Consider the following 26,257-nt stretch of genomic DNA (forward strand, 5'->3'; position numbering starts at 1 on the left):
CCAAGCGTCACATTTGGAGGAAACCTGGCACCATCCCTACAGTGAAGCATGGTGGTGGCAGCAGCATCATGCTGTGGGGACTTTCTTCAGTGACATGGACTGGGAGACTAGTCAGGATCGAGGGAAAGATGAACGGAGCAAAATACAGAGAGATCCTTGATGAAAACCTGCTCCAGAGCGCTCAGGACCTCAGACTGGGGCAAAGGCTCACCTTCCAACAGGACAATGACCCTAAGCACACAGCCAAGACAACGCAGAAGTGGCTTCGTGACAAGTCTCTGAATGTCCTTGAGTGGCCCAGCTAGAGCCCTGACTTGAACCCGATCGAACATCTCTGGAGATACCTGAAAATAGCTGTGCAGCAATGCTCTCCATCCAACATGACAGCGCTTGAGAGGATCTGCAGAAAAGAATGAGAGAAACTCCCCAAATATAGGTGTGCCAAGCTTGTAGCGTCAAACCCAAGAATACTCGAAGCTGTAATCGCTGCCAAAGGTGCTTCAACAAAGTACTGAGTAAACGGTATTAATACTTATGGAAATATGATATTTTTAAATAAATGAGCAAACATTTCTAAAAACCTGTTTTTGCTTTGTCAATATGGGGTATTGGGTGTAGATTGATGAGGGACAAAAACAGTTTAATCAATTTTAGAATAAAGCTGTAACGTAACAAAATGTGAAAAAAGTCAAGGGGTCTGAATACTTTCTGAAGGCACTGTATGTCCACCAACCAATGGCACAGACCCGGCACCACGAGGGTGCAAAAGGGGGCAATGCCCCCTTAGTTGGTATATTGTGCCCCCTCAGTTTTGTATCCCTATTCAGTCCCACAATCTTCCCCCTCCATCATGCCCAACCGATTTGTTGTATATGCGTCATTCATGCAACTCCCTTGCACACATCATACGTACGTCATACACATTTTACCAGTTGAAAAAAACGAAAATGTTTGATTGGCCTTCACAGTAGAAGGGCGGGGTCAATTTGACCGTTTAGGTTTACTTTCAAAATTACGTACTATGGAGAAAAAAAATAGTTTCACCGCGCAATTTAGCTAATGTTAACAGTTAGGTAGGTAGCCTGCCACAGAGGCCAAGGCCAAGGCTACCGAGCACAGCAGCAAAGGCACCTGCGCAACCGTCTTGCAGCCTGGTGACATAGGAGGTAACCAACTCGAGGAGGGGCCTGCAGCCGCCAAGACGAACCTAGCAGCAGCACTGCCAGTATATTACATGCACCGACGCCTCTTTTAGTGCCTGACGACCTCGGTGATAAGGAGCCAGCGCAGGTTTGTCTGGGGAAATACCCAACCCGCCTGTACTGTGGGAGAAAACTGCATTTTGTAGCGCATGGAATATTCCTGCAAGGCAGATGCAGTTTGATGAGTTATGGGAGAAATACAAGCACACAGACTCCCCCGTGTCCAAGCACACGGCAAAGAGTAGTGAGTAGTAATCTGAAATAATATGTGGTTGAAACAACAATGGGCCAGCAAGAAGAGGATAATGAGAGGGAGTGCAAAATACTGTTTTTCAGCACTCTGGATGCTGGACTGGGAGAAATGTCAGCAAGATTTAACAAACAAAACAGCCAACTTGTTGAGGCCCTGTGTGCCTTGCACCCAGAGAATGAAACCTTTATGAATGTGGTGTGGAAAAACTGAAACCACTGCTGGACTTAATCTCAGGAGATTTTGTGGAAACTGAGTTTACTGTCGCACGCCAGTTTCTACAGACTGAAATCGCCCGACCTGGAGAAGAAAAATGGACAACGCAGAGCATTTTGGATAGATACTCCGGGCCTCTAACAGCAATGCCTACTGTGATGAACATTTGGAGCATCCACGGCAATTTGCGAGAACTCTATTTTCAACATTGAAAAACAGTGAGCACAGACGGAGCATGTTGCACAGGAGGAAAGCGCAGCTGATTCAACTGGCATTTGAGAGGGATCTTACAAGCAAATTCCGTGGGGAGTGGAACGAGAGACTGCTGAGGAGGTTCAACACAGCATCAAGGCGGCTGCAACTCTTTTGAATCTGGATAAGAACAGGCAGCCTGGCTGGGCTTGTATTATTTTGTTATTTGCTAGCTTTTGGAAATGCGTGGCAAATGTCAGAAATAGGCGTAGACGTGATTTTCTTTATTGGTGTTGCTGCCAAGTCTACTGCTTGATTTCTGTGATGTGATTGGATTGGAAATGTTTGGTTTATAAAATAATCTTATTGTTTTTAATGTTGTTTTATATGGTAGAAGAGGTGCTTTGCATTACATTGATGAGGGTGGGCAGACCTTGACCAATGGTTGAGTAACGATGTTGCCATAAACAACTCGTTTGCACCTTAGTATCTCAATTTGCACATCATCTCTTCCAGTGTTAATACTAATTGTAATTATCTTGCACTATGGCCTATTTATTGCCTTACCTCCAGAACTTGCTACATTTGCACACAGTGTACATATATTTTCTGTTGTATTTTTGACTTTATGTTTTGTTTTACCCCATATGTAACTCTGTGTTGTTGTTTTTATTGCACTGCTTTGCTTTATCTTGGCCAGGTCGCAGTTGTAAATGAGAACTTGTTCTCAACTGGCTTACCTGGTTAAATAAAGGTGAAATAAAATAAAAAATAAAATAAGTTGGTATGGAATACTAATTTCTCTGTTATCATACACGGCGTAGTACGGCACTCTTGTTGGAAGACAGCTTGGTAGCTGCTTCCAAGCTGCATTGTACCTATAAGTCGTGGTAGTGCATTGTACATTATTGTGCATTGTATTGGCATGGGGAAGTATTATTATGGTAATTAGCAACTGTTTTTCATTGGATTGATGGGTATTTTGCATGTAGCTGTGTAGCTTGTCATAACTTGCAATTTCTCGAGCCGGTTATGAATTGTCCATGTTTGTAAAGCGGTGCAGTAGCCTGTATTCTTGTGACAAGACAGCCTTGCGTGGTTGCAAATACATTGTGTGTAATTGTACTATCGATTATTATCCATCCCATGTTGTCAGCAAGGGAAAATAGTTGTGCCCCCTTACTTTTGTTCCACTTGGTCTATAAAGTGTTGTGTCCCAATATTGCATGATGCATCCTTGACTTTAAAAGGCACTTTTTCGCATATATGACAAAATCCCATGTTTTTGCCTATCGTTTCGCACACATTCATGTGCTTTCACAGCAATAAAGTTGTAGGAGGATTATACAACGTGTATGTTTATATTCGTACATCATTAAAAAAAAAACACTTGTGGTCTTATCAAATATCTGTAATTTACCCCTTACTGCTTTTGTTAATTGGTGGTGTGACCCACTAAGGCAGTAAACTCAGAGATGGCAAGATAGGACAGTCACAAGTTCTAATCCCCCTAAGGGCAAGGTTGGTCCTCGAGTCAAATGACGCATATGTGACAAAGTAAAAATGAATATAAAATGTTGTAAGCCTACATTTAGGTGTACACATCCATGTAGCCTATACAATATGACTATTAGGCCATTGCAGTGTGTTTGTCTGCAAGGCTGAAGAAAGAAGTAGCTCCTTATTAAACGTATTCTAATCTTCATTTTCAAGCTGTTGGCTTCGCTTCGCTTCCCTTCTCAACACACTAACAATAAATGTAATTCTAAATTTCAACAAAATAAATACTCATGTGGGATTCAAACCCTTGCAACAATTGCTGTGAGCTAGATGCTCTACACTGTGAGCTATATGACCACTCAGTCAAATGCATGTGATCTAATTGTTTTGATTATCAGATCGTGCTTTTGGACTTCTGTTAAGTATGCTTTCATGAAGTGTTGGATCACGTCCAACTACGTCGACTATTTTAATTGGCTGATATGGAATATGTTACCGGATATAATCACGGGCAGCAATGCAGGTTAGCACAGGGCTAAATGTGCCAGGTTATCTAATGGGAACAGCTAAAATGTAGCGTTTTATCACATGTAACAACGTCAGCGATTTTAATTGGCTGATGCACATTTTGAGACAGAGAAAAAGTTATAGATTTTTACTTTTTCTAATGTTCGCAAGTATGAACGAGCTGGGTTTTGAGGTTTCTGTTGTGTAGAACTCCTCATTAGAACACTCCTTTTAAAATATTTTTCTAGAGAATGACCTTGCATTTGAATATGTCTAAAAGTTGGGAATAGGTCTATTCACTCCATAAATGTTCAGGTGAAGTGATTGTTATATCCCCAGCTATTTTTGTCTATCTGCATGGAGGCTTTCAGCCTTGTTGATGTTTTTCAGTATTTGTAGTAGACTAAGTATGATGCATTGAGTTGTTACTCTGGAGGATATTGCAATGTCAGACAGTATTTACCCGTTGTGATGACACCACTTCGTATGACACTACTTTGAAAAGGACACAGGCCTACACTCTTAGAAATAAAGGTGCTATCTAGAACCAAAAAGGGTTCTTCGGCTGTCCCCATAGGAGAACCCTTTGAAGAACCCCTTTTGGTTCCAGGTAGAACAATTTTGGGTTCCATGTAGAACCCTTTCCAAAATAGTTATACCTGGAACCAAAAAGGGTTCTATCTGGATTAAAAAAGGGTTATCCTATGGGGATAGCCACAGAACCCTTTTGGAACCCTTTTTTTAAAGAGTGTAGACTTCCCCAAAAGGAATTATATTTCATGTGACTGTCCTGAGAGCAAGATTACAAGGTCTAGAACAAAGAGTTCCATAGTCTAATTTCAGTACCAGGGGAAAGAGTAATTAGCCTCGCAAGCCACTCTGATCTCGCAAGCTTACATTAATTGTTCCTGCACAGATCGTGAGATCAGGGTGGCTTGCGAGGCTAAAGAGTAATGTGCATAATATTATTGGGCTTGCATAAGAATAGTTGAAAGGCAAAATAAGATAAACGTTTCATTACATTATGTTATTAGTCTTCATTTCCAATGTGTCTAAATGAGAGTGATTTAGGATAGCAGTACTGTAAATTGATAATACCTGATGATAAAATCTAAAGGCAGGCTTGCCATAGTCACACAGTAGAATGGAAGACTGACCTAATAAAGATAAAAAGTGGGATTATTACCGCTGTATGTGGAAGGGATACTTTATAGGGTATTACACCATGGCATTGTTGAATCCTTGTTTCTGATTTGCTTGAAGGCATTTTAGAGCGTGCATTATTTCCCTGTAACTCACAGTATATTTGCATGGCAGAATTCAATGGCTATAGTTCATTCTTATATGTTCTATGTTTGAGCTGCTTTTGAAAGCAAAAGTCGAAATGAAAACATTATTGGCATTGTTGAATTTGATTTTCATAATGGTAAGCTATGACTGATGGTTTGATTAGCTAAACTAGCAAGTCTGTTTGTTTGGTTACCATGACAACTACTGTAGCTATCTAGTAAACTTGCTAGCTACTTCAGTGGATGTTGAACACATTTATACTGGCAAATGTGTTAAATTACAGCCATGGTATAAAAGGGATAATCAACTCGGGGCTCTATGCATTCTCTGGAAAATAATGCAACTCCGTGGAAGGTCAGTTCACACCTTCCATGTCGTTCATTATTTTCCAAAGAACGCATAGCCCCTTGTTGATTGTCCCTTACCTAGTGCCACTGGCTAATACAGGCTCTTCTGTATTTCTACATTTATTTCATTCACCTCCCCCTCTCCCTATACTATGTTTCATCCCCCTTCATTTCATGATTTAATATTCTCTCTCTCGCTCTTTCTCACATGGATCCTCCTCCCGAGTGGCGCAGTGGTCTAAGGCACTGCATCACAGTGCTAGCTGTGCCACTAGAGATCCTGGTTCGAATCCAGGCTCTGTCGTAGCCGGCCGTGACCGGGAGACCCATGGGGCGGCGCACAATTGGCCCAGCGTCGTCCAGGGTAGGAGAGGGAATGGCCGGCAGGGATGTAGCTCAGTTGGTAGAGCATGGCGTTTGCAACGCCAGGGTTGTGGGTTCGATTCCCACAGGGGGCCAGTATGAAAAAAATAAAAATAAATGTATGCACTCAATAACTGTAAGTCGCTCTGGATAAGAGCGTATACTAAAAATGTAAATGTAAAATGATCCTCTTAAGGTGTTCGCATACATAGGTTTGGTTTGCTCCTAGCTGAACTCGGCAAGGCGAAGTGAACATCTGTGCTCGCATACTCCCTTAAAATACCTTTGCTTGAAAAATTAGACAAAAAGCAATATTACTGTTTGTCCCTCTGGAGAAGTCGTAAGTCAGTACACTTCCTCAAAATAGTCAGAATTAATCTAAGATGACTCAAGAAATCCGTAATTAATTTTGATGTTTCTGTCGAAGGTTTTAGTTGGGCAATTTTACATCTAACTAAGATGTTGGTGCAGTGAAGTGAAGAAATTGGCATGAAAAGTAGTCGTCTGTCTTTGAGTGACAAACATTTAATTGAAGAATCCCTGTTGACCAATCACAGATGAAAGGGCGTAGATTTCGGCTACCGAACTTCGACTAGACTCAAGAAAACATGTTCTGTGCTTGAACAGCCGGAAAAAAAACTGCTGAACGCTGCCAAACAACAATACAAACACAAACGTCACAAAATGTCATCTTAATATACAGTATGCGCACAACTGTTTCGACTGGGAAGCGTATGGTAAGCTTTAGGCGGAGAGTGTCTCTGCTAGTGGGGGTGTTTTCCTCATCAATGGTCAGCATGAGTTTCTATCAGAGTTGCCAACTTAGTGACTTTGTCAATATATTTAGCAAGTTTTCAGACCCCTCTAGCGACACATTTTCCAAAAAGCGACTAGCGACAAATCCAGCTACTTTTTCTGGTGTTATTGGAGACTTTTGGAGACTCTGACGTGAAATCACGTATCGTTCTTACTCTTCTCAATGAGCAGCGGGTGCTGCCATGGGCCGTGGGCCCCACCCCCGTCCCAAAGCACTCACAGACGGCCCAGTCCTCGCGCAGCAGTCCCTCCCAGCTGCAGTCAGAGCAGGAGATGTTCACCCCTCCGCGTCCAGACTGCAAATGAATTGCGCATGCGGGATGCCGCCGCTGGCTGATCCTGCCCTGGCTTACATACATGTAAATGTAGGGTGTTTTTTACTCACTTTTTGTCTCTCCCACGACGTTATTACATGCACATGACCAAGTTAGGTGATGACGTCATTTTAGCGACTTTTAGGACAGCCAATAGCTACTTTCCTTACTGAGGAGTTGGCAACACTGGTTTCTATTAGAGTCAGGCTGGAAGGAAGTGGAAGGTGCAGCTAGTAGTTTCAGCTACTAAAGCTAGTAGATGCACTGAACAGGGCCCATGAATCTCTGTGGTAATTGAAAGTCCAATAGCATATGTTATGTTATGCTACAATGCTAGCTGTAGTGGAATGTGCATTGTATCGACTACATTGAACAGGGCTCACAAATCTCGATGGCCACAGACGGTCCAATTAGCATTATGCGATTGAGAATAAGGATACTCATGTTTCCCGTGCGCTGATGACGTGGATATCAATTAAGGCAGCCCCCTGCTAATTCAGAGGGGTTGGGTTAAATGCAGAAGACATATTTCAGTTGAATGCATTCAGTTGTACAACTGACTAGGTATCCCCCTTTCCCTTTAGTTGGAGTGTAATGTGTGCTAGTGTTGACTTCATTGAATAGGGCTAATGAATATCCATGTCCACAGAAGGTCCAATAGCATGTTATGCTAATGCTACAATGCCAGCTGTAGTGGAATGTGTGCTAGCATTGACTACATTCAAGAGAATCTCCATAGCCATAGAATCTCCATAGCCATAGACGTTCCGGTAGAATACGCTATGAAGAATGAGGATGATATTGCTACAATGCTAGTTACAGTGGAGTGTGTGCTAGCATTAACTACATTGAATAGGGTTGACCATAACCATGGTCTCAGAAGGTCCAATTAGCACCTGGGAATACGAATGCTAATGCTACATTGTTAGTTGGAATGTGTGCTAGCACTGACTATATTATACGACTCAAGAGAAACTCCATGGTCTCAGAAGGTCCAATTAGCACATGTTATATGTGGGAATCAAGATGCTGATTATACAGTGCTAGTTGTAGTACAATGTTGTGCTAGTGTTGGCTACAGAAAACAAGTTTAACAGCATGTTTTATTGGGAATGCTAATCCTATAATGCTTCAGTCCCTGGTTGAAGAGCCCTCTCTGGCTCACTGTGCATATTTCATCATCACATTGCTATGTCTAATTAGGTCAGATAGATCCACACTCACATACCCATGGCAACCGATTGTGCAGTGCGTTCACTGGTGTGGTGGCTCGTTGGTGTGTGTGAATTGGCGTGTGTGTGTTTTAAGGAAGAGCAGTGAGGGTTAAGTAAATAACCATATGTCATCATTGTTATCATTGTTAATATCATTGTTATTTTTTTTTTACTATAGGTCTCCATTGCAACTCTTCTCCAGGTTTATGTTGCTTTAGATAATGTGTTCCCAGTCGCCTGGGAAAATAAGGGTTAAATAAAAATGAGAAGTGCTCCCAATGCCATTTTGCTAAGGTACTGAGGAGATGCTACTAAAATAGTACATTAAGTTAATGATCTTGACAGTCACACAAGCGACATAATGCAGTCAGTCAAACTATTACTGTCTCATGCTTCATACCAGGAAGAGTTTGTACCGGATACATCAGTGTTACGCTCAAGGTGAGTACCTAGCTAATTATCGAATTGAGAAAAGCGGTAGCCGGGGGCTAAATGCATCGATTCCGCATGTGTTTACTGCTGCTCGTTAACCCTTTACACTTGTGGGAATTGGCCTATATGGATAGGGCTAAATTTAAATGTTTCTTACAAAATAATTATGAAAAGCATATCCATAAACATGCTAGCAACTGAAAGGGAACAGATAATTAGACCAAAGTTGAGACACAACAGTTCACCTGACATAAGACTGAATCAAAACATTACATTGTTGATTTTATGTGCATTTTACCTTTACTGTAGTTTTCACTGCATTTGTTGATAATGAAATCAGAAAATACTCTGGATACATTCAGTAACATGATAAGAATATTCCTGGAGAATGTGGGGTAGGTGTAACATAAGACCAAAAAAATGACAAGGGTTTGAGTGAGAGGACTAACTGGTGTCTCCAAATGGCCAAACACACCTCTCTAAAGTGTGCACAGTTCCTAAGAAATTTCAATGAACTTTTATGACTCAAAGAAGAGTCTTCGTCTATAATTATTATTATTTTTTGCTCCCCTAGCTATGCAGCTGAGGAACTAGAGCAAGCACACTTGTAGTTGTTTTGTTTGGAACTCAACCCTGCATCCCCTCCATCCCACAATTACTGTTTTTGTTTACACAATCCAAAAACGGATCATTTATAAATCGCAATCTGGGTCAGGTGGGCATCATTTGAAATCTTGTTCTATTGTCAACATGACTAGCTAATTTATAAAGTACGATCTTACAGTGTTAGGCTTTCGGAAGGCAATTCAGCTAAACAGATTGTATGTTTGGTGCTCATAGAAAGGAGTCATGAGTACATTCATGTGTGTGTTCTGCAGCTAATTTTTTTCAAAATAGATAAACATAGGCTAATTCTGCTCACAACAACCATGGGTATGAACATAGTGATCAACATAGTGATCATAAATGTTGACACTGATATGACATGAGTTTTATGATATGGAAATGTGAAGTGTACATTTGGAGTCACGGCTTGCTTGTATGACATCAAAGTGGTATTTATTATAATCCGTAACATCTCATCTTTCCAAATACATCGAGTCCTCTTAATTTACAGCATTTCCCTGACTCATACAACCAAAAATAGGCAAAAGTTGCACATTTACGGGAGGGATGGGGACAACTTGTCTCGTGTGATGCTTAGTACATTTTACACAAATGTATGTTTCTGATGCATAACAATGCAACAGGCTGTTTTCAACCAGATACATTGTTTTTCTGGTTCAGCTGCTCTTTAAAGAATGCTTAAGACTTTTCCCTGAGTTCCAAACTGACCCCTAGCCCATCCTCCCTAGACACTCCTATAGATCTGAAGGGGTTGGATAGGCGCAAGCAATTTGGCGGAAATTGCATCAAGCCTTTCAAAAGGCAAAGGTGAAGCAAGAACAGTACCTTATTGCCTATACATATCCAATTTTGCTAGCAGATACTGGAATATGTTCCGGGATTCATCCAATGGCATTGAGGAGTTTACTACATCAGTCACCGGCTAAATTAATAAGTGCATTGACGACGTCGTCCCCAGAGTGACTGTCCATACACTATATATACAAAAGTATGTGGACACCCCTTCAAATTAGTGGATTCGGCTATTTCAGGCACACCTGTTGCTGACAGGTGTATAAAACCGATCACAAAGCCATGCAATCTCCATAGACAAACATTGGCAGTAGAATGGCCTTACTGAAGTGCACAGTGACTTTTAACGTGGCACCGTCATAGGATGCCACCTTTCCAACAACGCAGTTCATGACATTTCTGCCCTGCTAGAGCTGCCCTGGTCAACAGTAAGTGCTGTTATTGTGAAGGTGAAACGTCTAGGAGCAACAACGGCTCAGCCGCGAAGTGGTAGGTCACACAAGCTCACAGAACGGGACCGCCGAGTGCTGAAGCGCATAGCGCTTAAAAATCATCTGTCCTCTGTTGGAACACTCACTACCAAGTTCCAAACTGCCTCTGGAAGCAACGTAAGCACATGAACTGTTCGTCGGGAGAGTCATGAAATGGGTTTCCATGGCCGATCAGCCGCACACAAGCCTAAGATCACCATGCGCAATGCCCACCGCCGGCTGGAGTGATGTAAAGCTCGCTGCCATTGGTCTCTGGAGCAGTGGAAACGCGTTCTCTGGAGTGATGAATCACGCTTTACCATCTGGCAGTACGACGGATGAATCTGGGTTTGGGGGATTCCAGGAGAACGCTACCTGCCCCAATGTATAGTACCAACTGTAAAGTTTGGTGGAGAAGGAATAATGGTCTGGGGCTGTTTTTCATGGTTCAGGCTAGGCCCCTTAGTTCCAGAGAAGGGAAATCTTAACGCTACAGCATACAATGACATTCTAGATGATTCTGTGCTTCTAACTTTGTGGCAACAGTTTGGGGAAGGCCCTTTCCTGTTTCAGCATGACAATTCCCCCGGGCACAAAGCGAGGTCCATACAGAAATGGTTTGTCAAGATCGGTGTGGAAGAACTTGACTGGCCTGCACAGAGCCCTGACCTCAACCCCATCGACCACCTTAGGGATGAATTGGAACGCCAACTGCGAGCCAGGCCTAATCGCCCAACATCAGTACCGACCTCACTAATGCTGTTGGGGCTAAATGGAAGGAAGTCCCCGCAGCAATGTTCCAACATATAGTGGAAAGCCTTTCCAGAAGAGTGGAGGCTGTTATAGCAGCAAAGGGGGACCAACTCCATATTAATGCCCATGATTTTTGTAATGAGATGTTCGACGAGCAGATGTCCACATACTTTTGATCGTGTAGTGCAGGGTTTCTGAAACTCGGTCTTGGGCAGTGTTTTGCGAAGCCATGGCTTTGTCATTGTAGATTTTGTTTCCCATCTCCCTATGGTTGCCTGGGGCATTAACCCACCCTTTTTCATAGGTTTAAATTAAGGTTAGCTGTCTTGTTTTGTGAAACCCTTTTCATAATTGTTCAAATGGATGTTATATGATAGACCCCTCTGCAAAACATGACTTAGTACTTGGTGGCAAAACCCTTGTTGGCAATCACAGAGGTCAGACGTTTCTTGTAGTTGGCCACCAGGTTTGCACACATCTCAGGAGGGATTTTGTTCCACTCCTCTTTGCAGATCTTCTCCAAGTCATTAAGGTTTCGAGGCTGACGTTTGGCAACTCGAACCTTCAGCTCCCTCCACAGATTTTCTATGGGATTAAGGTCTGGAGACTGGCTAGGCCACTCCAGGACCTTAATGTTCTTCTTCTTGAGCCACTCCTTTGTTGCCTTGGCCGTGAGTTTTGGGTCATTGCCATGCTGGAATACCCATCCACGACCCATTTTCAATGCCCTGGCTGAGGGAAGGAGGTTCTCACCCAAGATTTGACGGTACATGGCCCTGTCCATCGTCCCTTTGATGCGGTGAAGTTGTCCTGTCCCCTTAGCAGAAAAACACCCCCAAAGCATAATGTTTCCACCTCCATGTTTGACGGTGGGGATGGTGTTCTTTGGGTCATAGGCAGTATTCCTCCTCCTCCAAACACGGCGAGTTGAGTTGATACCAAAGAGCTCGATTTTGGTCTCATCTGACCACAACACTTCCACCCAGTTCTCCTTTGAATCATTCAGACGTTCATTGGCAAACTTCAGACGGCCCTGTATATGTTCTTTCTTGAGCAGGGGGACCTTGCGGGCACTGCAGGATTTCAGTCCTTCACGGCGTAGTGTGTTACCAATTGTTTTCTTGGTGACTATGGTCCCAGCTGCCTTGAGATCATTCACAAGATCCTTCCATGTAGTTCTGGGCTGATTCCTCACCGTTCTCATGATCATTGCAACTCCACGAGGTGAGATCTTGCATGGAGCCCCAGGCCGAGGGAGATTGACAGTTATTTTGTGTTTCTTCCATTTGCGAATAATCGCACCAACTGTTGTCACCTTCTCACCAATCTGCTTGGCGATGGTCTTGTAGCCCATTCCAGCCTTGTGTAGGTCTACAATCTTGTCCCTGACATCCTTGGAGAGCTCTTTGGTCTTGGCCATGGTGGAGAGTTTGGAATCTGATTGATTGCTTCTGTGGACAGTTGTCTTTTATACAGGTAACAAGCTGAGATTAGGAGCACTCCCTTTAAGAGTGTTCTCCTAATCTCAGCTTGTTACCTGTATAAAAGACACCTGGGAGCCAGAAATCTTTCTGATTGAGAGGGGGTCAAATACTTATTTTCCTCATTAAAATGCAAATCAATTTATAACATTTTTGACATGCGTTTTTCTGGAATTCTTTGTTGTTATTCTGTCTCTTACTGTTCAAATAAACCTACCATTAAAATTATGGACTGATCATTTCTTTGTCAGTGGGCAAACGTACAAAATCAGCAGGGGATCAAATACTTTTTTCCCTCACTGTAAGGTTAACACCTCCGATACAGAATTACTGTAACATTCTAAATGAACCCGCAGTGCACTTTACCTCTATCTGCAATTGATTGAATTGGAGCTTTAGTTTAGAGAGAGAGGTACTGCACGTATAGGTGCACACCTTGAATACAGCATTTTATATTCTGACTGAACTCACAGTGTGGTTCCCTCTATTTACAATGGATTGAATATTGAATTAGTCTAGACTCTAGAGAGAGGTTCTGGACGTGTTTGTATGTTTTGTGGTTGAAAGACAGCTTCTCTGACAGCCTTTGAATGTCATTCAGTCTCATCCCCCTTCTCTCCAAGGGTGCTAGCTGTCTCCACAGCCCGCCTGTCAGCCACCCGCTACCCATCATGATGGAGGGAGGCTCCATGGGACATCTGCTCAGCTAGACGTGCCCAAACTGTTTGGGAAATGGAACATGAAGGAGAAACTCCATTGGTCTATTGTTTTTCTTGGTTGGTGATGGCATACAAGGCTGTGACGATTTGGAATGATAGGAATATTTTTCACAGAAATGTTGATTACCAGTATGGTATGGTGTTTCAACTTCACTTAAAGTATGTTACATGGAGATATGGTATTGGATGATCTGTGTCCATTACAAAGATCAATATAGGCCAGGGTTTGAGGAGAAATAAGGACATTGATACCCTAAGGTGTAAAAACAGTGAAAGTATGAAGACAGTGGAGTTGCAAATATGTAAAACAAAAGGGGACACACCATCATTATTTACCCAATATTTGACCTATAAGTACTGTATAAGTACTATATATATATATATATATATATATATATATATATATATATATATATATATATATATATATATATATATATAGTTGAAGTCAATACCTTGACTTTGTTGTCCTTAAGCCATTTTGCCACAACTTTGGAAGTATGCTTGGGGTCATTGTCCATTTGGAAGACCCATTTGCGACCAAGCTTTAACTTCCTGACTGATGTCTTGAGATGTTGCTTCAATATATCCACATAATTTTCCTTCCTCATGATGCCATCTATTTTGTGAAGTGCACCAGTCCCTCCTGCAGCAAAGCACCCCCACAGCATGATGCTGCCACCCCCGTGCTTCACAGTTGGGATTGTGTTCTTCAGCTTGCAAGGTACCCCCTTTTTCCTCCAAACATAACGATGGTCATTATGGCCAAACAGTTATATTTTGGTTTCATCAGACCAGAGGACATTTCTCCATAAAGTACGATCTTTGTACCCATGTGCAGTTGCAAACCGTAGTCTGGCTTTATTATGCAGGTTATGGGGCAGTGCCTTCTTCCTTGCTGAGCGGCCTTTCAGGTTATGTCGATATAGGACTTGTTTTACTGTGGATATAGATACTTTTGTACCTGTTTCCTCCAGCATCTTCACAAGGTCCTTTGCTGTTGTTCTGGGATTGATTTGCACTTCTCACACCAAACTATGTTCATCTCTAGGAGACAGAACACGTCTCCTTCCTGAGCGGTATGACGGCGGCGTGGTCCCATGGTGTTTATACTTGCATACTATTGTTTGTACAGCTGAACGTAGTACCTTCAGGCGTTTGGAAATTGCTCCCAAGGATGAACCAGACTTGTGGAGGTCTACAATTATTTGGCTGATTTCTTTTGATTTTTCCATGATGTCAAGCAAAGAGGCACTGAGTTTGAAGGTAGGCCTTGAAATACATCCACAGGTACACCTCCAATTGACTCAAATGATGTCAATTAGCCTATCAGAAGCTTCTAAAGCCATGACATGACATGAATTTCCCAAGCTGTTTAAAGGCACAGTCAACTTAGTGTATGTAAACTTCTGACCCACTGGAATTGTGATACAGTAAATTATAAGTGAAATAATCTGTCTGTAAACAATTGTTGGAAAAATTACTTGTGTCATGCACAAAGTAGATGTTCTAACCGACTTGGCAAAACTATAGTTTGTTAACAAGACATTTGTGGAGTGGTTGAAAAACTAGTTTTAATGACTCCAACCTAAGTGTATGTAAACTTACGACTTCAACTGTATATATATATATATATATATATATATCACATCAATCTACACACAATCCCCCTTAATGACAAAGCGAAAACAGGTTTTTACATAAGTATTCATACCCTTTGCTATGAGATTCGAAATTGAGCTTAGGTGCATCCTGTTTCCATTGATCATCCTTAAGATGTTTCTACAACTTGATTGAAGAACACAGTGGCCTCCATCAATCTTTAATGGAAGAAGTTTGGAACGACCAAGACTCTTCCTTGAGCTGGCCGCCTGGCCAAACTGAGCAGTCGGTGGAGAAGGGCCTTGGTCAGGGAGGTGACCAAGAACCCGATGGTCACTCTAACAGAGCTGCAGGGTTCCTCTGTGGAGATGGGAGAACCTTCCAGTAGGACAACCATCTCTGCAGCACTGCACCAATCAGGCCTTTATGGTAGAGTGGCCAGACAGAAGCCACTCCTCAGTAAAAGGCACATGACAGACCACTTGGAGTTTGCCAAAAGGCACCTGAAGCAAATTTGAATACATTTTAGAATCAGGCTGTAATGTAACAAAATGTGGAAAAAGTCAAAGGGTCTGAATACTTTCCGAAGGCACCGTATCTATTTGCATGAATCTAAAACCCTATAAGGATCTGTATTCTCAGATGTACTATGGCAAATCTGAAGTGTTTACTATCCTGGGTCAGGTTCATTAGAACACATCACAGTAAAACGTTTTGCGACCGAAAACACAAACAAGCATATCTTATTGGAGATGTTCAGATTGTGCCTCCTCGTTTCACTCGGTTTCAGAATAGTTTTGTCCGTTTTGCGCCTAATGAACATGACCTTCTTGTCTGTCCAGGTCTGACCACACTGCAGGTGGTGCTGGACACAGCTGCAGAAAGGAAGTGGCATGTGACAGCCATCAACGTGGGCAACCTGAAGGACGAGAGGAAAGACGAGGCCTACCGCTCCCTCTTCCAGGACCTGGAGAACAAGAAGGAGAGACGGGTCATCCTGGACTGTGAACAGGACAAAGTCAAAGACATTATGGAACAGGTAAACGTAAAAGCTCAGTCCTCTGGTACTTTATGCTGGACCTGATGTTAGAGCAGTGTTATATTGAACAGCTATTCTACTATGACTGAGCTGATGATGACGGCAATGATGAGTGTGTGTAATGCAGCAATTGAGATTTTGTTGGTGTGTGTTTGTGTCTAACTCCCTATGTGTGGGTGAGTGTCATCCTTGCCTGCAAACAATTCACACCTACCCCCCCCCCCCCCCCCAAGTGGACTGAGGCCTTTCAACAATCCCCCTAATCGTTAAATTAGACTGCAACAAAAGGCCACAGAGATTCACATAAACTGGTTATGTATAAATCATCCCTAGCCCGTGTGAGAGTATATCAATGAGTTTTTAAGGCAAGTAGACGTGTGTTTAACCAAATGCTGAAATCAATGCGTATTCCCATCGCTGCTGCATGCTAAAGGTTTTATCTGAGAGAAACATAATCAAACCCGGGCACAGTTTTATGCCAAAGGAAGTCACGGACAATACATTTTTATTCAAATGATTATTTAAATCTCTTTATGTAACTGGCTTTCTAAGTGGAGGTGTCACTCATGTGGTGGGATTAGCTGCAGGTGTGTCATTTGAGGTAGTTAGTGAAATGGCTTTTGAGGTAGTTATTGAAATGGGCTTCCTGTTTTGGTTCGTTACTGACAAGTGCTAGCACTGGCAGGTGGCAGTTTTTCGTGACTGTAAATAAAGCCAATAAGAATAACACTCATGACTGCTGTAGCATGCGGAATATGATTACTTGGAGACTGTCTTGTTTGGTTTCCATGTCATTAGGGTTTCATATATGATCTGTTCTGTTTACCTATCTGATCTTGCCCCCAGGTTATCACCATTGGCAGACATGTGAAAGGCTACCACTACATCATTGCAAATTTGGTAAGATTTCACACCTCAGCGGTGGAATTGGAATCTCAGGGAGAACATAGTGACTTGTAAATAATTTATTAAGCTAAATGCATAGTGATGAGACATTGAGAAGCCATAGTTATTGTCTTCCAATTGAATCCCTTATGTATTGCCCAATTAGTTAGTTTTGGGTAATAATTCCCTTCCTGTTTTGTCTTTCAGCTGACATTTGTATGATGGCAAACATTTCCATTTCATGTCTGTGCTTGGATTTCCTTGTTTTAATTTCAGGGTTTCGTTGATGGAGACCTCTCCAAAATCCAATATGGAGGAGCCAACGTCTCAGGTTTCCAGATTGTGGATTTCGATGACCCGTTGGTTTCCAAATTTGACCAGAGGTGGGAGGCTCTGGAGGAGAAGGAGTACCCTGGTGCCGACAGTAAGATTAGGGTAAGTATAAATCCACATGGGGGTTTAGTTGGTTGAGAGGCACTCAGTTAGCATCTCTCCATCCCTGGGAGCTGTGAAGTGTTTGCAGCTTAAAAATGTTTTGCCCTTATTCTCGCTCACACATACTGTGCGTGCACACACCCAGACACACAGCCACTTGCACACTAACGTCCTCACAACCCCTCTCAGACACACACCACCTCTTCCTCCCCCTCCCTTGTGTCCCCATTTATCCCCCACACACTTACACACCCTTCCCCTTCTGTTCTATTGCAGTACACATCTGCGTTGACCTACGACGCGGTGCAGGTGATGACGGAGGCCTTCCGCTACCTGCACAAGCAGCGCATTGACATCGCCAGAAAGGGCAACAACGGCGATTGTCTGGCCAACCCCGCTGTGCCCTGGGCGCAGGGAGTGGAGATTGAACGAGCGCTCAAACAGGTGACAGCATGGGGTTGCCGTGGCAACGGCTGGCTGGCAATACCACATACACACACACACTCACACAGAGACTGAAGTGTAAGGACGCACAAAAACATACACACACATTCTCCCCTGAGCTAGCAATGACAATAGTCTTCCCACACACTTTTGGGATTTCTACCCTGAGCATCCAGCTTCAGAGCTTAGACGAGGCAATGTGAATCCAGATCTGTGTGGAAAAAGTAAATTGGTCTATGAATGAGGTATTTAATGGTGGCGTCTTGCCATTCTGCCGCTGTGCTTTTGTGTCCTTTTAGGTTCGTGTGGATGGCCTCACAGGGAATATTCAGTTCGATCAATATGGCAAACGAGTAAATTACTCAGTTAACATCATGGAGCTGAAGAATAATGGTCCTGTGAAGGTATGCTAGTGTTTCTGAATATGAATATCGCTAGAACATGTCTCAAAATCTCAATAGATCAAGGTGGCATAATATATCAGACAGTCTTAAATGTGTTGGTCTGCGATGGAACAAGACAACAGCACATCAGCACTGAACCAAGAAAAAACAAGAAGAAATGAGAGAGAATTCTTAACATGTTGCTGTGTAGATGCTTCAGTCAGTTCTTTATCAGTTGTTCATTTGGTATAACATACTATGGGAAGTAAACGACCAATCCTATTCACCTGAAGCAAACTGAAATCACGCCCAACGGGCCAATGGATGCCGAGCCCACCCTTGGAAGCCCCGCCTTCTTGGCTATAATACCGGGGCTCACATTCATTTCCTAAATTCTTCACTCTTCAGCTCGCCTGAAGGAAGAACCTGTCACGCAATTTACTAACTTTTCAAGCACACATAGGCTACGAGATTCTGATCCAACTTAGGTGTCTGTTAGTGGGGAGAGAGTACTCGTCCCCCTAGATGTTGCGGGTTATCGGTCTTGGTATCGGTTTTGTGTTTGCTAAAATCAAACTACTTTCTGCCCTTCTTGTCCAGCTAATGCTTCCTTGCTTGGGTAGGATTTGTGTTTGCTAAAAACCCACTACTTTCTGCTCTGCTTGTATAGCCAGTGCTTCCTTACTTGAGTAAGATGGTTAGTGGTAAGAGTAAGTTAAAAAAGGCTAACCAGCTGAGTTTGAACCTCCGACTGTGCCCTAGGGCTGTCCCTGACAAAAAAGAAAAAAAATGGATTGGTTGAAATGTTCAAACGTGTATTTTTCCATATATAGACACATCCTATATGTTTTAATCAAATCAACTATATGCAGTGAGCTTGTCTGATGCTTTAAGTGCACTGTTTGATTAAATAATTAAGACACACAAATGACTAAAGGGAGTCCGACCACAAATGATTTGATTGTGCCGGGCCGGGCCTGGCTCAGACTTGCTGCACTGTGTTAAAAGAAATGACAGCGAATGACTGTGTGACTAGCACCAATTGTCTCCCTCTCCTCCCTGCTGCAGTGACCACCACAGAACATCAACAGTGTTTATCGCGCTGTCCTTGTTGCTGAATAGATGCAGAGGACGTGACAAATAAACTCAAAATGGGGGAATGTTTACTGGTTGCTCAGGAGGTAAAGGGGAAGTCAGACGTGTGGAATACATTTGACTAGTTGTGAAAAATACTGGAGATCAAGAAAAAGAAGGTAAGGAGCAAGCGCTGGGTGCAAATTATGTGTGCCAAACAGGTGCTGTTAGATTACAATATAATTTCTCTAACCGTTTGGAACAATGTAAACAATACTAAATCAATTATAAGCGTACTAAAGAGTCTGTAATTATTATTTCTATTTTTTGTAAAGCCTTTATTACAGCAAAGACCAAAACCAGTCGCATTCATTCATGAATGCAATTTCCAAAATGGAACGGTTTATTTATTGTGTACGCTAATTATTCAAGGGTCACGTTATTTTATTTTAAAACTAAAATGCTTGATTGCATTTCAAATCATGAATGACTCGAATGCTGTGTGATGACATGAACGAATGAATGATTGATTCATACAGTACTGTAGCTTATATAAGTATTGAAATATAAGCCTAAGTAAGTTACGGTATTAAGACTAAACAAGATGCTGACTTAGGCCTACAGCTCGATGGTGGTTATACAAGGCTGCTATACTAAGCATACTAATGATAATGACATTACTTATTATTATAATAATGATGATTTTAACAATAATAGTAATAATAACAATAAGGAGAAAAAGAAAAAGGAGGGTTATTATTATTATTAATAATATTATTATAACTATAGTTTTTCTGGAAATTTGGAACAGTGTAAACCACACTAAATAAATTATAAATAATACCAGAGAGGCTGTTCTAATGAAAAAAAAGTGTAAAGCCTTTATTACACCATAGCAAAGATTAAAAACAGCCGAATTTGTGAAATTGTTTATCCGACATGTTGGGGTTGGTGCTCACAGAGGCTTGGTGCTCACGGAATCAGCAGGCTATTAAACAAACACTCAAACAGGCAACAGAAGCAGGATCTGTTTTATTTCTGTAGATGTACAGTGGGGGAAAAAAGTATTTAGTCAGCCACCAATTGTGCAAGTTCTCTCACTTAAAAAGATAAGAGAGGCCTGTAATTTTCATCATAGGAACACGTCAACTATGACAGACAAAATGAGAAAAAAAATTCCAGAAAATCATATTGTAGGATTTTTAATGAATTTATTTGCAAATTATGGTGGAAAATAAGTATTTGGTCAATAACAAAAGTTTCTCAATACTTTGTTATATACCCTTTGTTGGCAATGACACAGGTCAAACGTTTTCTGTAAGTCTTCACAAGGTTTTCACACACTGTTGCTGGTATTTTGGCCCATTCCTCCATGCAGATCTCCTCTAGAGCAGTGACGTTTTGGGGCTGTCGCTGGGCAACATGGACTTTCAACTCCCTCCAAAGATTTTCTATGGGGTTGAGATCTGGAGACTGGCTAGGCCACTCCAGGACCTTGAAATGCTTCTTACGAAGCCACTCCTTCATTGCCCGGGCGGTGTGTTTGGGATCATTGTCATGCTGAAAGACCCAGCCACGTTTCATCTTCAATGCCCTTGCTGATGGAAGGAGGTTTTTACTCAAAATCTCACGATACATGGCCCCATTCATTCTTTCCTTTACACGGATCAGTCGTCCTGGTCTCTTTGCAGAAAAACAGCCCCAAAGCATGATGTTTCCACCCCCATGCTTCACAGTAGGTATGGTGTTCTTTGGATGCAACTCAGCATTCATTGTCCTCCAAACACGACGAGTTGAGTGTTTACCAAAAAGTTATATTTTGGTTTAATCTGACCATATGACATTCTCCTAATCCTCTTCTGGATCATCCAAATGCACTCTGGCAAACTTCAGACGGGCCTGGACATGTACTGGCTTAAGCAGGTGGACACGTCTGCACTGCAGGATTTGAGTCCCTGGTGGCGTAGTGTGTTACTGATGGTAGGCTTTGTTACTTTGGTCCCAGCTCTCTGCAGGTCATTCACTAGGTCCCCCCGTGTGGTTCTGGGATTTTTACTCACCGTTCTTGTGATCATTTTGACCCCACGGGGTGAGATCTTGCGTGGAGCCCCAGATCGAGGGAGATTATCAGTGGTCTTGTATGTCTTCCATTTCCTAATAATTGCTCCCACAGTTGATTTCTTCAAACCAAGCTGCTTACCTATTGCAGATTCAGTCTTCCCAGCCTGGTGCAGGTCTACAATTTTGTTTCTGGTGTCCTTTGACAGCTCTTTGGTCTTGGCCATAGTGGAGTTTGGAGTGTGACTGTTTCAGATTGTGGACAGGTGTCTTTTATACTGGTAACAAGTTCAAACAGGTGCCATTAATACAGGTAACGAGTGGAGGACAGAGGAGCCTCTTAAAGAAGAAGTTACAGGTCTGTGAGAGCCAGAAATCTTGCTTGTTTGTAGGTGACCAAATACTTATTTTCCACCATAATTTGCAAATAAATTCATAAAGAATCCTACAATGTGATTTTCTGGATTTTTTTTTCTCAATTTGTCTGTCATAGTTGACGTGTACTTATGATGAAAAGTACAGGCCTCTCTCATATTTTTAAGTGGGAGAACTTGCACAATTGGTGGCTGACTAAATACTTTTTTTCCCCACTGTATATGGATGATTTATAAAGCCAGGCACATTTAACAGTTAGGCTATTGATTATAGACCTAATTAAGTTGGTTTCCTCTGTCCTCACTTTTCTTAGACCATTAAGGAAAGGACTGTTTTCTCATCTCCTAACTCCACTGCTGCCTCCACCACATTGTTCTCAATACCAATATGCTGGTTAACTTTGCTATTATGCACCTAGAAACATGGTCTAGGAAAAGACGCCAATTCAACAGCGCACTGATATGTTTCAGAACCGCGGACAGCGACTGCTATCCAACGCGGGAAAAAGCGCATCTGTTATAAAATAGTTGTATTTTTATTAGTGTTGCACCATTTTACACACGTAATATAACCATATACAATTTCAGTAGCACATGTCCTCAAGTGATGGAATGTGCCATCCCCACGGCCTCAACAATGGATTAGTCCACTCAGGCAGGCGCTAATCAGACAGTTGTCTTTTACACCATGATTTTATTTATCTATATACAGTACCAGTCAAAAGGTTGGACACACCTACTCATTCAAGGGTTTTTCTTTATTTTTACTATTTTCTACATTGTAGAATAATAGAGAAGACATCAAAACTATGAAATAACACATATGGAATCATGTAGTTACCAAAAAAGTGTTAAACAAAAATATATTTTATATTTGAGATTCTTCAAAGTAGCCACCCTTTGCCTTGATGGCAGCTTTGCACACTCTTGGCATTCTCTCAACCAGCTTCAACTGGAATGCTTTTCCAACAGTCTTGAAGGAGTTCCCACATATGCTGAGCACTTGTTGGCTGCTTTTCCTTCACTCTGCGGTCCAACTCATCCCAAACCAACTCAATTGGGTTGAGGTCGGGTGACATTACCCAGTATTGACTGACCTCCATGTCTTAAAGTAATGATGGACTGCCGTTTCTCTTTGCTTATTTGAGTTGTTCTTGTCATAATATGGACTTGGTCTTTTATCAAATAGGGCTATCTTCTGTATACCACCCCTACCTTATCACAACACAACTGATTGGCTCAAATGCATTAAGAAGGAAAGGAATTCCACAAATTCACTTTTAACAAGAGACACCTGTTAATTGAAATACATTCCAGGTGACTACCTCATGAAGCTGGTTGAGAGAATGTCAAGAGTGTGCAAGGCTGTCATCAAGGCAAAGGGTGGCTACTTTGAATAATCTCAAATATAAAATATATTTTGATTTGTTTAACACTTTTTTGGTTCCCACATGATTCCATTTGGTCTCTATCCTAAACCTGGCCCGTTACCTGCTTGTATAGAGCAGTAAGAATGTATTGTCGCTCAGGGCGAAGTATCTTCCCGGATCTCTCAACGTGGTTGCAGATCTACTTTCCAGGGGGGGCCTATCTCTACGGAGTGGTGGCCCAGATATGGGACTGGTTCGGCAGGGCCGATGTAGAACTTACACATCGCAAGAAAACATGCATTGTCGTCTGTTCTTCTCAATGAGGGATCTGCGTGCTCCGTCAGGAACGGATGCTTTGGCCTATCATTGGTCTTGGAACCTGCTCTATGTGTTCCTCTGGTGGACCGGATTCAGGCCACCATGGAGAGGGTCCATCAGGAGGGTCTGTTGTTGATTCTGGTGGCACCCCGTTGGACCAGACAAACCTGGTTCCTGGAGATCATCCGCCTGTTGGGCGGGGACCCCCTGGAGGGTTCTGTGTCGTCGGGATCTATTGTCCCAGGCGCACAGGACAATTTGGCACCCACGGCCGGAGATATGGAACTGTGGGATTGGCCCCTGAAATGTTGAATTTGACGACTAGGGGTTTACCCTTGAACGTGATTACGACTATACAGTCAGCGTGTGATGAAGGGAACCTGAGTTTACAAATATTGATTTAATTAACAAAGTTATGCAACACCCAATTCCTGAGTTTCTTATGGCAGGGTCAGGGACCGGGTGCTAGGCAGTGTGCAGGTTGCGCATTTATTCGGGTTACCACAGTTTACCTGTGGGTTTGACCCTTGGACTGCCATGGTTCATTGATGGGGCTGTGCGCAAACGCGCATTACCAAGACACAGCAGGTGCCCTGTTGTTTTTGAATTGCGGTTCCTTGTGTGAGTTCTGGCATTCCAGACTCCTTGGGTCTCTGTGCAAGCCTTTTTGGAACTGGAATGGGCTTGGGCCATTGGGGTCGATGTTAGGCAGTTCCCTGTGGCTTTGAGCCTTGGGCTACCGTGGTTCATTGACTCTGGTCAATGCTATGCAGTGAGTATCTGCACTTTACCAAGTAATGACAGGTGTTCTGTTATTATGGACTTGCGGTTCCTTGTACGAGTTCGGACATTTCAGGCTCGCAAGATAAGTATTGTTCTTGGAACCGTGGGGTCTATGGACTTGGGCTGCAGTGTCAGCGTGGCAGTGCTCACAGCCAAGTTGCAGCAAGTTCTGGTTCCCTATATGGGGCTCTGATAGTTCAGGCCTTATGAGGCTCTGACAGTTCAGGCCTGTTGGGTAAGTATTAGGGGATAAAGGTGGCTTCTGTAACCCCTTTTTGGAGCCGGTGGAACCTGTGTGTGCTTTGGCTGCCATGGACCTCCTAGTTTGGTACCCTCTGAGCCGGCTTGGGGCGTTATTGTACGTCCCCATAGAATGTTATACAGAGTAACCGACTAAAAGGGAACGTACAGTTATGAATATAACTACTGTTTCCTGAAGGAGGAACGAGATATAACATATTTTGGCCTCGCACCGTCAGGGAGTTTGGGCTCTGAAGAGCAGTACTGAATTGAGGAAATGTATGCAAGCCCCGATATTATAGCCAGGAAGGCGAGGCTTTCAAGGGTGGGCTTGGCCTCCATTGGACTGTTGTGCGTGATTTCAGATTTCTTCAGGTGAATAGGATTGGTCGTTGACTTCCCATAGCATGTTATACCTCCTTCGTGCCATCAGGGAACAGTAGTTATATTCATAACTGTACGTTTCCACTCATCTGAAACAACAACGCTGTCTACCGTCTCATGACATGGAATTGTTCATTCACTATTCATTATTTTCTCCACAGATTGGATATTGGAACGAAGTTGACAAAATGGCTGTCACAAAATCAGACGTGTTTCCGAATGACACAACAGGAATGGAAAACAAAACTGTCATTGTGACCACCATCTTGGTAATTACTTATCATTGACTCTATTCATACCAACTGACTCTTTAATACACAACAATTGGATTGAAAATCCTTGGATTCGTTTCTTACTTAGCAATTGTTAGTCCATAGAATCATGTTTTTATAGTATTACAGTGACACTGAGGCAGTTCTAATATGGACACTGTACATACACAAACAAACCCATAGTAGTCTATGTCTATTTATGAGCTGTTCATTCCTTCAGTGAAAGCCTCTAAATGTACACAGCTAGCATGTATACCATGATGTAAAGGCTAAAGGCAGTATTTTTGGTTTTCACCCTCAGGAAGCCCCATATGTAATGCTCAAGAAGAATGCTGACCTTTTTTTAGACAATGAAAGATATGAGGGCTATTGTGTAGATCTGGCTGCTGAGATAGCCAAGCACTGTGGCTTCAAATACCAACTGAAAATTGTAGGGGATGGAAAATACGGAGCCCGAGACGCTGAGACCAAGATCTGGAACGGAATGGTGGGAGAGCTTGTCTATGGGGTAAGAAAAGAGATGCATGGACCTTCTAATATTGATCAAATCCAATAACTTGCTGTATACAAACATCCCCAGTAGTTCCCTTTAAATACTACTAAAGCCCACCCTGTTTCCCTAGAACAATAACATTAGCTCTTTATAACATCAAGCTCTTTCCCCCTCTCCTCCCCAGAAAGCTGATATAGCTGTGGCACCGTTGACCATCACCCTCGTCCGAGAAGAAGTAATTGACTTCTCCAAGCCCTTCATGTCACTGGGTATCTCCATCATGATCAAGAAACCCCAAAAGTCAAAACCTGGGGTCTTCTCCTTCCTGGACCCTCTGGCCTATGAAATCTGGATGTGTATCGTGTTTGCCTACATCGGTGTGAGCGTGGTGCTCTTCCTGGTCAGTCGATTCAGCCCATACGAGTGGCACACAGAGGAGTACGAGGATGGCCAGATCCAGACTAATGAGTCTACCAACGAGTTTGGGATATTCAACAGTCTCTGGTTCTCCCTCGGCGCCTTCATGAGACAGGGCTGTGACATCTCGCCTAGGTGCGTCTCAAACTGCCTCCTGATTGTATGTTGTTAGGCTGGCTCAGTGTGACTGACTCGTATTCT

General features: G+C 42.6%; 1 protein-coding gene across 2 annotated transcripts in view; it reads left to right on the forward strand.

Moving 5' to 3' along the window:
* Positions 1–26,257, forward strand: part of gria2b (glutamate receptor, ionotropic, AMPA 2b) — a gene marked incomplete at both ends in the record, with an annotated part of 76,121 nt that overhangs the window by 39,946 nt on the left and 9,918 nt on the right. For both annotated transcript variants that reach the window (XM_084146531.1, XM_084146532.1), the window contains 8 exons: positions 15,930–16,126; positions 16,973–17,026; positions 17,288–17,446; positions 17,723–17,890; positions 18,190–18,294; positions 25,036–25,143; positions 25,448–25,654; positions 25,824–26,191. In XM_084146531.1, the coding sequence (XP_084002657.1) occupies positions 15,930–16,126; positions 16,973–17,026; positions 17,288–17,446; positions 17,723–17,890; positions 18,190–18,294; positions 25,036–25,143; positions 25,448–25,654; positions 25,824–26,191 (1,366 nt within the window). The remainder of the gene's footprint in view (positions 1–15,929; positions 16,127–16,972; positions 17,027–17,287; positions 17,447–17,722; positions 17,891–18,189; positions 18,295–25,035; positions 25,144–25,447; positions 25,655–25,823; positions 26,192–26,257) is intronic.

This window comes from Coregonus lavaretus, assembly GCF_964263955.1.
Source record: "Coregonus lavaretus genome assembly, chromosome: 29".
NCBI lineage: Eukaryota > Metazoa > Chordata > Actinopteri > Salmoniformes > Salmonidae > Coregonus > Coregonus lavaretus.